The following is a 17,347-nucleotide window of genomic DNA, read 5'->3' as shown; positions in this document are numbered from 1 at the left end:
AAGTTGTACCGTATAATTTGTCATGCTGAACTTTTCACTCTCTGAATGTGTGCTTTAAGTGGTGACGTTGCAGTCCCCCGACCCAGCTTTTGGTCACAATACAGTGACGCTACAGGAGGTGAGCTCCCCAGAGTCCGAATCCCTGTCTTTGGCAGTTTTCCCTCTTTCTTTTGCTTTTCTGCAGCCTCGGGGAGAGTTAATAGTTGGCTTGTGGTAAAGCGCTCAAATTGTGGTCAAGTCCTGCGTGAAGCAGGGCCGGGATCAGGATGAATCATGCAAGTGCTGAGTGGATCCTGTCTTTAGGTAAAATTTTCGATAGTTCATGTTTTTTTGCGTTAATTTTTATTTTTCAGAATGTTGCATTAAATTAGTATTTTTCTGGGTTGCTGAAATTTTTGGCATCCCCTTAAATTTTTGCACCGGAGTCATGTTTCTCACCAGGCCCTGGTGCTAGGTCCTGCAGACATAGGGTTGAAAAGACAAAAAGTCCTGTTCTTCAGGGAGTTTACTTTCTAATGGGAAAGAAGTTCGCAATTAACAATTTCATTGAATGAAAGAGGAATATAAAACAACATAAGGGGGTAGAGAATGGGCAGTAGGGTCAGGGTTAAGGACTTTGGGTGCTCAGGAAGGTTTCTGAGGCTTTGGACCAAGATCCGAATGTTCAGCTGGCAATGCAGAGATCTGCATAGTAAGCAGAGGAAAGAGACTGAAGGCGCATAGCTTCTTCCAGGGCTAGAAGGAAGTCTAGAGCCTACAGAGCAAAAGACTGTAGGAGGTGAGGTCAGATAGGTAGAAGCCAGATCCTGTAGGACTTGGTTAACTGTTGGAGGAATGTTAGCAAGGGAGTGATTTGTTGAATGAATATTAAAGCGATGGTAGCATTTTTATCTACTAGGCACTTTGTAAAATTAGCCTTTAATTCTCCCAATAACCTTAGGGTTTTCATTTTCTGATTGTGCTTAAAAGTGTAAGTTCATTCCCACAGAACCACCAGTCTTAGGATAAGTCCATGTACTTTCCTCTTTCCTCTGTGTTATACTGAGGAGTAATAGTACTTGTGGGAGGCTTGATTGCTTATAAGTACGTTTTCATATTACTTTCCCTTTTGACCTCAGAGATCATCTTTATTCACCTTTTTTATTTTTAGATGCAAATATGTGAAATTTGAGGGGAGGGGGGTTCTCATTAAATTAATTGAGCACCTGGACTACAACCTTTGAATCTTAACCACAGCTTAAAAGGTATGCTCCAGCAGTTATTTTTAAAATTTATTTTCAGAAAAAGGCTAAGATATTGGAAAAACTAAAATTACTATCGTAATATAAGGTAATATAAAGAGTGAAGCATGTTTTATTGCATGGTGGAATAGTTTGTTAGTCTTTTTCTTTAGGCTTATTAAGTTACTTAATATTGATTTTAACTATTAGAGCTTTAATTATGTTGAAATATTATTCTTAACTGAGAGTTAACTTTAACTTTTTCAGTAGGTTCATGAGCACCTGTTAGTTTCATTTTTAGTGAGAAATTTAGAAAGGGATATTCTGAATTTTACTGGATGTCAACAGATATATGTACCTCTTTTTTTCTACAAATCAGTATCAATCAGAATTGCTGAGTTTTTAGGTGCAAAATGAAGCGCAGAGAGAATTGCCCTTATTCTCACCAAATCCTTATTGCAGATCTACAGCATGCAAGGCATCCTGGAAATGTCTGGAAATAATTGGGACGTGGTACCTGCCCCTTTGCTTCCTATCTGGGCCAGCCACCTAATAGACGTAGATGCTCAGTAAATAATTTTGAATAAAAAGCATCATGAGTACAGGGGGGAGGAGATAAGGTGTACAAAATACAGCTGTGAACACTGGATGAGTCAAATATGTCTAGTTACCGTGGGAATTTTTATAGAACAGCGGAGTTACTGCTGTATGCCAGGATGAGATTACTCTGTAGGACAGGGTTTCTCAACCTCAGCACTACTGACATTTTGGGCCAGAGAGTTCTTTGCTGTGGAGGCTATGCTGTGCCTAGTAGGGTGTGTAGCAGCAGCCTTAACCTCTAACTCCCCCTGCCCCCCCACCCCAAGTTGTGATAACTGTCTCCAAACATAGCAACGTATCCCCTGGGAAGTGAGGTTGCCTCTAGATGTGAACCTTTGCTGTTGGGGATGTCTTTTAAGGGAATGGGAAGGAGAGGGGCCTTCCCCCTGGCATAGGAACGAAATGGGGCAAGCTTAAGTGCAGGAGGATTTATCAAGAAAAATTAATTTGATGTGACATAAAGGGGTGGTGTGTAAAGTGGGCTAATATGAAAGGATGCTGGGTAGGGATACGGATGTGCTGCGTGCATACTTCAGAGTTGGAGTTTTATTTGGGAGGCAGTGGGAACCTATTAAGTTGTTGAGTAGAAGGGTGACAAGATCAGAGCCTTGCATTTTAGGAAGATGAATCTGGTGGTTACGTATGTGTGACCCGAATTAGAGTTAGGATGCAGGGGACTATTAAAGTAGTCCGGGAGAAGCAATTGTGGACCACAGTGGTGATAACGGAATCAGTGAAGTTTAGGGTATTTAGGAGAGTAGGCATTAGAGTAAACTGCATATAAGGAAGAGGAATCGAAGATGACTACAATTTAATTTTGAGAGAGGGAGAATGGTAGTGCCGTGTAAGAAACTGAGATCACACAACGAGAAACGGGTTATAGAGGAATATGACGTTTCATTTTAGACATAGTGATTTTTTATTTATACATCTTTAAAATTTCCATTCTGGCTGAATGAGTTTTGATTTACTGATGTTGTAGGCCATTTTGAAATGAAGTTCAGTTTTGGTTCTTCCTGAACAATACACCAGATTTCTAGACAAATAATTTTAGATCTAACTGCCTTTTAGACATCTTTTTAGTGCCATGAAGTTAGGTGTTGAAGAGACAAGAATGAAGAAAACAGTTTTGTCCACTAATGAAATGATGTGAAAGGGTTAATAATACATTCCATTTCCTGACCACCCTTTCCCTTTTCCTTATTACGCACACAAACCTGAGACAGGAGGAACCCAGTGAGTTTACTGCCTTGCCATAAGTGTTTTCATACTGTTGTGTAAAGGGCTGTGGAATACTAATGAAGAGCAGTTGACTGCATAGGTGCAAAAGTTCCCTTTGGGTTGGACCTTGAAGTCTGTGGAGGTAATTATGTGTTTTAGGAAGAGAGTGCAGGGAAGGCAAAGGCAGGTGGGAGCGACATTGGGTGCTTTATAATTCAGGTAGCTGTGTAGATGCATGGTTTGTGCAAACAGCTACAAAGTTCTAAGGCCCTTAAAATGTTAGACGTAGGGTTCTAGTAAGCTTCACGCCAAAATTGTTGCTCTATTCTTACCTTTTCCTGGGTTCCAAAAATTACATTTGATCATACAGGAATAACTAATTTAGATTAGTGAAGTGTAAGCCAATGTCAGTTCACAGACCAGAATTTGTCAGTTACTCCACAGGTGTTCATAAGGCACATGGTGATACATATCTTAAAGTTATATTGTTAACACTACCAAAGTATTATGATAATTTTTTTCTAACCAACTGTGATGTTCTAATGGGCAGGAAGTTTGAAAATTGACGGAAGGTTCTTTCCCACCTTCATTAGTACAGCTCTCACACTTTCTTTTCCTGTGGTGCAGAGAGGGAGGGACTGGAGAGGGATGGGGACAGAATGAGTAGACTTTTGGCTCTCCCTTGTTCACAGAATGAAATACAACATTCGAGACCTTTCATAATCTCAGTGCAACTTTTCTAATTATTACCTGTTAGAGGAGGTAAAGAGAAATTGAATAACAGTATACTGTAATATTTAATAACGTGTAGCTATGTCCCTTTCATTCAAAAAAAAACCAAAAGACCCAAGGGGAAAGTGGTAAATGTGGGAGACACAGGCTTGCATTGCGCCTTGTGCTCAGTGATGATGACTGCTGAATGCCGCGTCTTGCTGCATTCTTGAGTTGCTTAGGTCACTAAGAGGGGCATTCATCAGCTGTTCCTGTGAAGGCAGAACAGAATGGCTTTCCTGAGCAGAACATTACAGGGTAGAGGGATACTCTTCAAATTAAAATTCTCTGATGTATCTGATAACCTTTGGCCAGCTTAAATTCTTAACTGTCTTTAATGGTTTTTCTACACCTCCCTTTTAGAGCAATAAGGTGAGAAATTATCAATATAAAATTACTCTGAAATTTAGCACATGCTGGGGCTTTAAAGGGAATTTGGCTAATAAATGTTGACTTAAAGAGGAAACAACTGCCTGACAATAATGTACTTTTGAATTTATGTAGTACGTTTATAAAAATTAATACTGTTGACTCAAACACATGAAAAAATGTGCAGTTTTGAGAGTTAACTAAATGTCTCCTAATACTTTGACATTTCAATCATATAACCTTAATAGTGAAATCACTTTTGTTTCTCTCGAAATCCTACCTTGTTGTAACTACCATAAATTTGACATTTATTCATCATCCACTAGGTAGAGCTCTTCATAATTGTAGTTCTTCGTTTACCTCATGTTTTCAAAATATTCTTGAGCCAGCATTTCTAGCTTTTCTCACTTTCTTTATGGGGTAACTGACATGTCCTGTTTCTTTTCCTTTTTTGTAGTTAAACAGCTTGAATTTATGACTGCTTTTTGCAGTGAAGCACACACCATGGGAGAACCATGGGGGGGGGGTCTATTTCTCAAGCACACTACTTTATTTGCTGTTGCTCTCAACACCAAGACGTCTTTTACCAGCTGTGCAGCTTCAGGCAGACATTCCTGTGCTCTCCTTCCCTCTCAGGCTCAATTCTCTGAAGTCAGGCTTATCAGAAAAAAGCTAATCATAACCAGGATTGCCAGGGAAAAAAGAAAAACTTTTTAAATGTTATGATAGAAAAAAGACTATACCGATTTAGCTTTAAGCTCACTTTCAACAAATTCTTATTTCACAAGGGTGAAGTCATTTTTTAGCGAATCTAATACATCTTAGCATATCAGAGCATTCAGGCTGGCTTACTTAACTGTATATTTTAATGGCAAAAATGCCAAGTCACAGGAAAGGGAAGGACTATGCAAAACTAACCTAGTCTTAAGCTCTTAACTTCCAGTTTGCAGGAACTACTGTGACTTGAGGAACAAATGACGTGACCCATAATAGTCTCGCCTTCTCAAATGAAAATTCAGTGCAGTGTCATGAAAAAAAGGGGGCAGCGTTTGGCAGGGCTGTTCTAGAATAAGGGAAATTTAAGCAATATAATCACGTATTCCCATCTGTGATTCTTAATTGGATCCTGGTTTGAAGAAGCCAGTTAAAACATTTCGGGGAGAACTGGGGAAAACTTGAATTGGGTGTTTGAAGATGTTAGGGAATTACTGTGAATTTTGTTAGGTGTGATGATAGTATATGATTAAGTAGAACAGTGTCATTTTTTTTTACATACAAGCTGAAATATTTAAGGGTGAAGTGTAACATATTTATAACTTCAATTACTGAAACTAAGCAATGAGTATGGTTGTGCCAGTTACCGATTTATTGCCGTACTTTGTGATATTGGAGCTGGACCTATAAACATTTCTCCTTTGCCGGCTGGTACCATGTTAAGCTTTGTCAGTAGGGCAGGTGGACAGACAGTGCACGAGGAAGGGGCTTCTTTTGTTTCTGTCTCTATGCACAGCTGCCAGGGGTGCTCTTGGGACACTGATGGTTAATTTTATGTGTCAAGTTGGCTGGGCCACAGGGTGCCTAGGCTTCTAGTCAGCGTTACTCTCCCAGCAGGCCTGACTCTCTACCTGGAGGGAAGGGAAGCCCTTTCCAAGGGTATTCTTTCCTTGGGTATTCTCTCTCAGTCCTAGAGTAGTAACCTTTTATCTCCTAATAGCTAATCCCATCGTTGGTTAACTTTTTATATCAAAATTATCCCTGTTCAAATTAAAGGTATGGTTTCTGTCTCCTGACTAGAACCTTGACTAATAACAATAATTACTGTCATATTTCTACTGTTTTATGTTTGAAGTTTTCCTTAAGAGTTAAACCAAATTTCTGATCATTCGTTAAATATTTTACATAAAACAAAGGACTGTTTTCCTTTCTTGTAAGAGTTCAAAATGCACAACCAGAGTCATGACTATATTGTAATACTTTTTACTAATAAATTGAGAGACGATTCATATAAATTACCTATGTATTAAAAACATGTTACTCCCAATTGTGTTAACTCATGTGTTTCAAGAGAATACTGGTATGTACACAATGTGACTTGCTATAATAGAATTTTCATAAGCTATACAAGTCTTTAATAACAAGTCAACTTAAACTTTGTTGGAAATAATTTCTACCAAAGATTCATAATTAGCATAATCCTTCAATGACTGTACAAGTTCATCCAGTAGGTCCTCTCCTTGCATAAAAGCTTCAAGATCATGAAGTGACTGGTTTATTCTGTGATCTGTGACCCGGTTCTGTGGAAAATTGTATGTTCTTATTTTCTCTGACCTTCCTTTAGTGCCAATCTATATATTAAAAGAAAAGAGACATGAAATACAGTTAAATTCAGGGCAACTAAACCTACAAATTTAACTTACCTGGAGATTAAGCTCTTGGTTTACAATTTACAACAATGTTAAGAAGCAAGTTTTAAACATTCTGAATCCTCAAGTAACATGGGAACTTGATAGAGAAAAAAGAATATAGGCTTTAAAGTCAGACAGATTAGTACTTGAATTTTGAATCCTCTCTCTGCCATTTAATACTTTAAGACTTCAGGTAATTTATTTCAACTCTATAGTTTTCCCTGTTTGTAAAATACAGACAATACCTACTGCACAGTGACGGTGCACACACACAGCCTGGCACACAGCTGATATTCAGATGCTATAGCTGAACACATATAACCTCTGCGAACTAATCTGGTTGTCATCAGTGATGACAAAGTTATAATAAGGAGTTAACATAAAGTCAAATGACAAACAGGAAGTAAGTTCAGTTTGCTTTGCAACTTTCTTCCATAATTTTCAAAGGATTCAAAATGAATGGGAATTCCATATACCTTTTTAAAATAACTTTGGTGAATGAGAAAGACACCTCTGAATATAAAAAACAGGGCAGAGGTGTAAGATTGCTATAAAACAAGTATAGCCCTTGGTTGAGCTACCTGAATTATACTCTAATTTCGACAAATACATTGAAGTGATTTTAACACATACAAAACCTTGTTTATCTAAAAATATTTTTATCCTTTAGAAGCATTTGTAAGATTTCAGTTTTACCTGAATCTTTCTAGCATTGTATCGTTTACTTGTTTCTTCTTCTACACGCAGGCTGTATAGTTTTGCACGTAACTTTTTCATAGCCATCTCTCTATTTTTCAGTTGAGATCTCTCTTGTTGGCATTCGGAAACAACACCTGAATAGTGTTACGAGAATTAAAGAGTTTTAATAGAGAAATCTTCATTTATTATCAAGGAATACTCCTTTTCCTTCTCATTCTTTTTCTTCTTCCTTTATAAAGGGAAAAAATAGGACTCTAATATAAAAAAGGAAGACCGTAAACTTAACAAGTAACTTTTACAGTTATCGGAAAACTGAAAATTTGAGTTATAGCTCAAAGTATTTCCATATTGAAGGCATACATACTAAACAATAAGCATTAGTCATTTAAAATGGATTATTTTCTGGTACTTTCAGCTAGTCACCATAATTTTTTTTAAAAGTAGTAACTACTCATTATACAAACTGAATTATAAAAGTTAAGCTTAGTACCAGAGTTAGTCACTATTAATATTTTTGAGTCTTTCCATCCACTTTTTTTCCTATTCCTGTTTATATAATATGTATTACATAAGACATCATCTTCAAGTTTAACGTGAGGATTTCCTCATATTAAAAAAGAAGAAAATGAACCCAGCACTCCCATCAGCCACTCTCAGTCAACAGGAATTATGACTGAGATTATTTACAGTAGGCGGCTCTTGTATTCTTTCTAGACAACGGAGGTCTGTTAACCATATGCTCTTTCTCACATGTAAATCAACAGTAAAAACACGTTTAATAATAGTGTATTGTACACTAATAGTATTTTGAAGTCTTAAGGATTATTGAGTTATAGCTCCATTGCCTTACTGTCCAGAATTAAGACAGAACCCCTAGATGTCTGCAGATGGACTTAATGGAAAGAAGCCCCTGAAATTACCTGCAAAACTTTGCATATAAGCATGTTTTTCTGGGTAGCAGGTCCAAGCTTTCATTTTCTCAAAGGAATCCATCTCCTCCTCCCTCCAAAAAAGGGTAAGAACTAGTGATTTAGACCATTTTTTGATAAAGAAGAACCCATGATATTACGTCATTGTGAGGATTTTTTAAAATTAATGATATAGTCACTAACATGGAAATTACCTGGGCTTAGATCCCTCCCTCTTTCTGGCTTTGTAATTATCCTGCAGAGTTTCAGCTAAGGATTCAAGATAAATCAAGTATTAAATAACAACTGTATTCCTGATAACTGACGACCTGTGTCAGTGGAAAATTAATCAAGTCATTCAGAATTCGATTTCTTTCTTCATTGTTTTATGTTGAAGAAATAAGGACATACCTGTCGGGAGATGAACTATCCGGACAGCACTGTCTGTGGTATTTACGTGCTGCCCCCCAGCTCCGCTGGCTCGCTTAGTATCAATCCTCAAATCTTTAGGATTAATCACCAGATTAATCTATATGTAAGAGGAAAGTTGGGATTTAAAAAAATTACATGTATGATCTGTTCAAAGGGAAGAACTATCTATTTATAAATATAAACACATGTCATTATAGAATTTATATAAGGTTTAGAAGGTTTAATTTTAGGAACAGAAAGTAGTTGGAAGGATACCATTTTTTAAACTTTTCTTATTGGAAGAGCACATTATCAAAACATAAGGTAAAAGAAAAACAAACCCTCCCTCATCCTCAAAAACTGGACTTCTCTGTAATTACCCTCTTCTTACCAAGAGCAGAACTCAGAAATGTGAGTAATAGAAATGTGAATATAATAGCTAAATGATTTGAGTGCAAAAAGACTTTAGCAGAGGGGAAAAAAAATGACACGAGCTTAAGAACTATAGGAAGGTTTTATTTTGTTTAATTTTAAATAAAGGAGGATTTAAACATATTTAGAGGCAGAGGAGAGACAAACGGAAATGTTAAAGGCCAAGAAGTCAAGGGTATAGACTCAATTCATAAATACACTGGGGTCTGACATCAGGATAATGCTCTGTCCTGCGAGTCACCATCCAAAGCACTGTATTTAAAAAGCTCTTTCATGAACCATTACAGCCCAGTCTGTGAGATGTCCACAACCCCAGGAGCAGGAATCCTATCATTCACAGGCCCTCCATGTCTCCCTGGGTGGATCCTTCTTACCGTTGCTGGAAGAATGAAATGAGATGACATATGGACCTCAGTCTTCAGTCTCCATCTTTTTCTGAAAACTCCTTACATCTCCAAGATGCTTAAGCCAAAGTGACTATATCTAGGTGTGGCTCCTCCCATCTATCCCCTTTCACTCTCTCCCTTAACTGTTCTGTTGCTCATCTAGGCTTCACATAAAACTTAGACATGAAGAAAGGAACTCCATTAACCCTATTAGAGAGAAACACTCAAACTTCCTTCTCAAATCATTCATACTCCATTCTGAAAAACAAGTCATATATTTCCTATCACTTTTCAGCAGAAGGGATATAAGCAAAATAGAACTTCCCAACTAAGCTACCTTAAAAATATTATACAGTCTGAGAATTTATCTGTGAAAATAAAGTATACTCATTATGAACACTGTAGCAATATATTTCCATTTTAATATGATTGGGTTATAAAGCAGCAATTTTGTTAAGTAATAGTTATCCTTTGTCAAAACAGGATTCTCGCTGTTAATGTTCTGGGAACAAGTCACACAAAGCAAAAGTCTTTATAAATGTAATCACTCTCGAACTCTATTTAATATCGTTTCTCCTGTACATGGTCTCAAAATAGCTACTTGAAGCTTAGTGGTGGAGAAAAAATAATAAATAGGCAATGTAAGATTAGATCACTTATATATCCTTAATTCTTACCATCTACTGTTAAAATCATACTTTTTGGACTGTGAGAATGTATTTGTAAAAACAACTCAAAATACATGATGCAAAAGAGACACTCAATTCAGTAAAGTGAGTGTTACTCTGGGGGAGGCACTGTGCTGGTCCCAGGATTCCAAGGAGAGGGGCCTGTGGTGCCTCACCTCAGTGGGTTGGGGTAAGATCGCCACAGTCATGGTGCTGGTGTGGATGCGGCCTTGCTTCTCTGTCTTGGGCACTCTCTGTACTCTGTGCACACCTCCTTCAAATTTCATGTGCTTGTAGGCTTCTGAACCCCCAATGCTGGCAGATGCATGTCTAAGGCCACCTTGAAAACATTGGGAAAAGGGAATTATTTTATTTTTCCTACCATTTATAACAACTGACCATCACTTCTACCATCTTGAAATATATTTAAAAGAGCTACATAATAAGCATATTGATTATAAAACATACTGAAAACCTTTAACAAGTCTATGATATTCACTTAATATCTTTATTTCATATAATTATTAAACATAAAGCATTTATGGTGTTAACTGTTCAGTAACACCTCTAAAGGACCACTTTTAAAAGACTATTAGTCATTCAGTGGTTAGTACTGAATGACTAATGTTTTATAGGCCATTTCAAACTTGATATATTTGCATTCAAAATTATTAAGTAAATGATAAGCATAAAACTACTTAAGCATCCTTATAAATTATAAAGCCTAGTCATGAACTTTCCAACCCTTTCCTAAAATATATGTAGATAAATTAAATCTATACTTTTTCAAAACAGTTGACTGACCTATTTCACTTGGAAAATATTCCAGGGTTTCAAAATGCCATCCTTTAAATGCAGCATACTGCTGATACATATCAAATATCTCTGAGGTAAACAACATTGCCTCCTGACCCCCAACTCCTGCAGTTACCTCCAGGATCAAATCACTTTCATCCGTTTCTTCTGAGGGAACCAAAAGTAAGATAATCTGCAAATACAAAAATATCACCCCTCCTATAATTAAGACTTAAAAAAAACCCTCAATGATTAGATTTAGGATTTTAAATATTTAATTTAAAGTTTCCCTAAGCAAATAATTTAATATTGCTGATTACTGTTCAATTATCTTGCCAATTAGAACCATATAATGCATAATTTCCCAAAATATTAATGTTATAACTACATTATAAATGCTATATGTGTTCAGCAGACACTTACAGGTGTTTCTGTTTCTTTCAGGTGTTCATGTATACATATCTGTTCTCTACTCAGTTAATAATTCAGTGCTTGCTGTGAGCAGTACATTATATTGTGTACAGCATACAAAAAGATTCTAGCTCTGTCCCTGGAAATTTATAGCCTAGTATGGCAGGAAAAAAACACTCAAATTGCATTTGTATTTTTTTCTAAGCTTCTTTAACATGGAAGAGAAACTTGCAATTTTGGAACTGGAGAGGCCTTTAGAGAAGATCTGGTCCAATTCCCTCATTTTACAAGTAAAAGAAAATGAGAATAGAAGTGAGATGACTCGTTAAAGAGCCACGCGTTAGTTACTGCCCAAACAGGCACAAGAACTCAGACCCTCGTGCCTACATCAGTCTTCCTTTCATTACAATTCTGTGTTTCACACTGCAGTATGTACTTATTAAGGAGATACAGAAAAAAGACTTCTTAGATGAAGTGAATTAAGAAAAAAAGCTGCCAACATTTATTGGTTCTTTAATATTGACAGGCACTCTGCTAAGCACTCTACGTACTTTAATTCTTAAAACATCCTGGGTAGGTTCTATTAACAGCTCCACCTTAAGAAGTGAAAACGAAGTTTAACTCTAGTTGCCCAGTATCCTACAGCTAGAAAACGGAAGAGTCAGAATTTGAACCCAAGGCTACCCGAGTTCTGAAGTATCACTTTGTGTTGGTCAGGAGCTATATTTGCTTTCCTACTTTTCCATCTCTCTGGCCTGTGCCAATAGAATGTGACCACTCAAATCCTGAACTAACATGATAGAGTTTACATCTGTTAATTACTAGCCAATGAACAGAAACCATTAATACGTATGTCCTTCTACGTCACAAAAAAATTTAGAGAATGGGTAGAAGGCAAGCTACATGAAACCTTTGGCTCTATAGTGGAACTTTTCTTCTAGACTGGTGGTGGGGACATTAATTTTTGGTAAGTTCTACACTTGGATAAAGGGAATCTCTAAATTAAGCACCTCCTTTCCAGGATCCTTCCTCACCTTATCATGTTCTTTCACTTATATTTCCAGATATATCTGCTGTAAACCTTTAAGCTATGCTTTACAGAATTAATGAAGAGTGGATCTAATTTCATGATCCTTCGTCTAACTCCATATGTTCTGCAGTTCTAGATATAAAGCCAAAGCAATGCAATTCCATTTTAAAAATTCTAAGGGCCTATTCTAGGCTGGCACTGTAATAGTGTCAGAGACACAAAGATAAAGAAATGTTCCTGCTTCCTCCTACCATCGCTCCATAACCTCTTCTTCTCATCGTTCATCCCCATCCTCACCTCTCTTCAAAAAACAAAAGAAGGAAAATATACTACCAACATTTCACTGCCTTTCTGGCAAATCCTATTAGTGTGACAGTCATCTTTCTTTCAGAGTTCTATCAATACAATCCTTTTAGTATGATAAAAAACAGGGCCATGGGGAGTATGCTTTTTCCTTCTTTAAAAACCAGTTTATAATTATAAATACTAGCAAGCTGCTTAGTTCTTGACTTGCTTTTATAAACTTCTAATAAAATACATTAGAAGTAATAGCACGCACGGATGCTTTATTCCTTGCACAAATACCATACCTGATGCTTCAATTGAGCTATTTCTTTCTGACATGAAGTTATTTCACTCTCTGCAAGTTTCCTTAAGTCTTCATTTTCATCTAAGAAAAAAAGGCAGCAGGTTAAGTTTTCCTTAATTAGTATTAAATTGCTAACAGAATTCAAGGTAATAGTTTTATTGTTATTGTAGCTTAAGGGAAAAATAACAATTATCCTGTCCTTTTAATAACTGTTATTAATTTAAAGCATATTATGCATTAGTTTTCAAAAGCATGTAGTTAAAAAAAATTTTTTAAGTTTTTCCTGATGACAAAAGTATATGTTCAAAATAAAAAGAATCTCTATAGAAAAATATAAAGAAGCTACAAAGCTTTTCTATAATTCTGCCTCCCCAAAACATTCATATTAACAAATATGCTTTTAGTTTTCCAACTCAGACTCTACAATAACAAATGAATACACTGAGCTAGTTAGAAAGACCGGAAGGGGAAGAGAAGGTACCACCAGTTAGACCAAAACTGAGTTAAAAAGCAGGAAGTTATTTGTCTTACTAGTAAATGCTTCATTAATATAAAAGTGTCCACCTAAATAAACATTTAGACCCAGCCTAATACTGACAGAATATTTACATGAAGCGGTCTTCTCTCTCAGGCTTTACCTAATTCTTATTTCATCTTTCAGTTTTCATTTTTACTGTACAAAATATACCTCCTCATTCCTCTATCCTATGGACCACATGCAGCCTATAGAAAGGAGACAGGCGGAAATTTTCTTAGCTATTACAGTTTTCTGTTTCTGTTGAAAGAACAAACTCTATCAGCTGGAATGTTTATTCATGTATTAACAGCCAATTATGCTGGGAGCTGGGGATAATATGTTAAGACCTGCCCTCAAGGCAGGATTTTAGATCATTTTACTTTCTTTATATTATTCTAGGGGAGAAAAACTCACAAAAAATAACCTAAAACATTAAGTGATTAAATACTAAAATAACAGCATGCCGAAGGATTTTTTTTGTTTTGGGGATGGGCAGAAAAAGGAAAGAATTAAGGAGAGAGAATGAAAACAGCAAAACTGAGATAGGCGAATATAGGGAGTGTTGGTGGAATGGCAGGGAATTATTTTGGCAAGAATTTGGTGAAATGTAAAATGTGCTTAATTAGAAAAAGGAAAAATGAATTCTAGCCCTAGTTCAACCACCAAGGTTCTCTTAGGGCAACACACCTAACTTCTGAGTCTCAGTAATCTCAAGAATAAAATGAAAGGTCTGAGCTGGATGATCTCTAATGGGCCTTTCAACTCTGAAATGCAGTGTTCTGGTAAGGCTAAGGAGATTGGAACTAAAGTGTAGAAGTAATCTAATTTAAATACTACATTTTATTTAATGCAGTATACCCAAAACACTACCAATTTCAACATGTAATCAATATAAAAATATATTTTTTAATATTAAGGCTTTGTGGCTGCTACTTGGACTTTAAGCTTGGCTTAAGGAATGAAACCAATTTAATTTTTTCCCAAAGGATACTATGTCTTAACTATACAATTGCATTAGTCTCCCATTTTCCATGGCATCTTCAGTCCTATTCCAGGCTGCTTCTAAACTGCCACCAATCAAGATTCCTAAGCAAGAAAGCTATTCCTATCATTCACTCCCAATCTGAAAGCTTCTGCTGGCTGGCTTCTGCCAACAGCATGAAATCAAACTTTGTAGGTTAGTACTTGAGCCCCCTTACAAAATGGTTCCAACCTCCCCTTTCTTGGTTAACACAGAGTTCAGTGATTAAGAGCATGAGATTGGGGTCAGTCCTTTCCAAGCTCCATTCCTTACAAGCGGTGTCACCCGAGCTGAGTAATTTTATCTTTATGTCTCAGGTTCCTCTTCTGTTGAATAAGGCTAATAGAACCTACTTCATAATTTATTACGTGAATTGTATGAGTTGTTAGATAAAGGAAGCTAAGCAAAGCCTGGAATATGGCAAAGGATCAATAAAGGTTAAATTATTATTAAATCATCTAAGGGTGGGCCTTTATCCCTGTACAAGTCTTTCCCAACAAGTTCTCCTTGCTCTCCTAGGTCTTTATTGATAAATATTTTTACTTATAATCTGTATTATAATTAACTTTCTTGCCCCCAATAGATTGTGACCCTCTCTAGAGCCTTTCCAAAGTGTGGGCCACAGACCAGCAACTAAGCATCCCCAGAAGCTTGTGCAAATGCAGAAACATGGGCCCCATCCAGATTCGAATGGACATGAATCACTTGGGAAATCTGTTAAAACCGCATGTTTCTAGGTCTCAGATTCCGAGTCTGGGTTTACTTAGCACGAACCTTTCCTGTCACTTTTGCGGGTGGTCCCTGTACCACACTTAGAAACACTGCTCTCGAGCCCATAACAGGACTAGTGCCTTATTTTCTGGCGAGCTAATCTCCTGCTATTAAATACGCAACCAGTAAAGGTCAACTTAAGTTTTGTAAAAGGGCGCAGAGCACTGTCAAGGGAGCCCAAGGAGAGGATGGGACCAGAACTCACATACAGATGCCTTGACCTCTGATGCAATCAAAAAGGGTTGCAACCGAGCAAAGACTTCAGACTCGGAGAGAGTGTGGACATCTGAGCAGCGGCTTAGTGGCAAGGACAAATGAAGAGTCAAGAATCTGCTCTGAATTCCGCTCCCCTAGGCCCGGCCCTTACCATGTAGCAGGTGCCCGGTCTCCTGCAGTTCCTGTTCCTTCTCGTTCAGAAGCTTGGCCACCGCCACCAGCTCAGGCCGCCTGACCTGCAACTGGACTTCAGACCCTACCTGGCGCTCGAGGAAGGTCCGTAGGGGTCCGCCGCGGGCGAATAGCTCTTCCACTGGAAGGCTACCGCAGCTAACGTGTCGGCGGGCCGGGCCAGCAGCCTGCCGGGCCCACCGAAAAGCACTCCGAAGAAACCTTGACCGCATAGCTACAGCCGGACGTCCGAAGCGGACAAGAGCCGGAAGTTCCGGACGGAGCAAGTCTCGCGACACCTTGCAGCTTGGCAATAGGGGCGAGACCTAGCCAAGCCCCGTCTGGCGCACGCGCAGGTTTAAAAGGGCCTCCCGGAAGCCTGGTTGGGAACTTCCGGCCAATTATTATTAAACGCCGTATTATTTGCGGAGGCCGGAAGTTGAGGGGCAGAGCTGGAAGCGATAGGGGAGGGTCCGAGAGACCTCCTCTAAAGGCAAGGTCAGACACGCCTCCTTGAACGAGCTGGGGCGGAGTGTTAGACCGGAAGGAGAAAGCAATAGGTTGTCATTACGTTTTCTGACGTTGAATATTTGTCTGCCAGGCTCTCAATGAGGATTTAAAGTACAGCAACGGGGGGCAGCCTACTGTCCGCTACTGGGGCTGAGGTCACAGCACGGATGTCCGCTCTCTTGCCAGCCTGGACTGTCGTCTCCAAGAGCGAATTGTAGGATGGTTATCAGTGTGTACGTGTGTTTACTCTTCCAATTTTCCTGCTCATGTTTCTCTTTTCGACGGTGGTTAAGGTTCGTATTAACAAAGACGTGACAAGTAGACTCGTCGAAGGCAACCACGGAGTGATTTAGCAGTCTGCTTTCCTGCCCTTTATCTACCACTTAATTTACCTGCTTTAAAACGGCTTCCTTCCACACCGAGTCTCATGCCCATTCTCATTTATTCGTTGTTACCCAGCTACTTTTTAAGATGGTTGAGCCGTTCCGTGTTGCAACTAATCACAGCCCAGCAAAGCCTTCAGAGCCCCGCCTCCGCTAGCCCCGTCCCCACAAAACCACCAACCTCCACCCCCAAACTTGAGAGTGGATTAGTGCCAGGAATACTGAAGTTTACTGGTGTAATGCTTTTGCATTTTTCAAAAGACCTTTTCATAGCCCACCAGAGGAATGTATATGAGGGAATAATACAATCTAGACAGGCCTGAGAATGCAAGGGCTGAACATCCAATCTGGGAACTCCCACTACCTAACTGGTTTGAGCAGGATTTACTAAGTGGTGGTGTAACTGTACAGAGACCTAATATACCCTAAGTCTTCTTACTTATTCTTGTAAAAAAAATGGTAAAATACGGGAGCCCTTGACAAGGTTAAGTCATTCTTAAGTCATCTAATCAGAATTGTTGAGGTTAAGTATAAATTCTTATAAAATGAGCTTGCATCGTTTCTTTGCTCTCTATATACAAATGCAAAGTAGAATGAGCCGACTCTCCAAATAATATAGAACAAAAATAGGTTTTGCTACTTAGAAGCTTCAACTAACTCAAATCTTTTTTCACTTTGAATGTGTATTAAGCCACACTACTTTATAAAATTGTTTTGCTTTAAAAGTGATCCAAACCCAATTTAAAAAATGCTAATCCGAGTATAGAACAGGACTGATTAGGTTGTCTGCATCTCTTTTAGGAATAGTTTTTTTCCAAGTCTAAACTCAACTTTGAATATTAG

At 38.1% G+C, this 17,347-nt stretch overlaps 1 protein-coding gene across 4 annotated transcripts; it reads right to left on the bottom strand.

Annotated features, from left to right (window-relative positions):
• Window positions 1-2,715: 2,715 nt before the first annotated feature.
• MTRF1L (mitochondrial translation release factor 1 like) lies at window positions 2,716-15,924 on the bottom strand. Of its 4 annotated transcripts, none has more exons than XM_067701737.1 (8): window positions 15,592-15,922; window positions 12,917-12,996; window positions 10,895-11,078; window positions 10,267-10,430; window positions 8,605-8,722; window positions 7,283-7,419; window positions 6,353-6,526; window positions 2,716-4,024 (listed from the first exon to the last, which is right to left on the bottom strand). In XM_067701737.1, the coding sequence occupies exons 1-8, from the start codon at window positions 15,842-15,844 to the stop codon at window positions 3,941-3,943; spliced, it is 1,194 nt and encodes a 397-aa protein (XP_067557838.1). In that variant the 5' UTR covers window positions 15,845-15,922; the 3' UTR covers window positions 2,716-3,940. The 4 variants fall into 4 exon arrangements, with proteins under 4 accessions (XP_067557838.1, XP_067557839.1, XP_067557842.1 ...); XM_067701738.1 differs by having other exon boundaries at window positions 6,392-6,526; XM_067701741.1 differs by having other exon boundaries at window positions 15,701-15,720.
• Window positions 15,925-17,347: the final 1,423 nt, after the last annotated feature.

Source organism: Pseudorca crassidens, chromosome 13 (genome assembly GCF_039906515.1).
Source record: "Pseudorca crassidens isolate mPseCra1 chromosome 13, mPseCra1.hap1, whole genome shotgun sequence".
Lineage (NCBI taxonomy): Eukaryota > Metazoa > Chordata > Mammalia > Artiodactyla > Delphinidae > Pseudorca > Pseudorca crassidens.
The sequence above is the reverse complement of the archived record's forward strand: the minus strand, read 5'-3'. Positions and strand labels throughout refer to the sequence as shown.

Excerpts from the sequence above, each read along its gene's own strand:
- MTRF1L (XM_067701737.1), bottom strand. The coding sequence starts at position 15,844 with ATGCGGTCAAGGTTTCTTCGGAGTGCTTTTCGGTGGGCCCGGCAGGCT. Across the intron at positions 12,997-15,591 it reads GACCGGGCACCTGCTACATG|ATGAAAATGAAGACTTAAGG; the intron begins GTAAGGGCCGGG and ends TTTTTTTCTTAG. Across the intron at positions 7,420-8,604 it reads GATAGTTCATCTCCCGACAG|GTGTTGTTTCCGAATGCCAA; the intron begins GTATGTCCTTAT and ends AACACTATTCAG.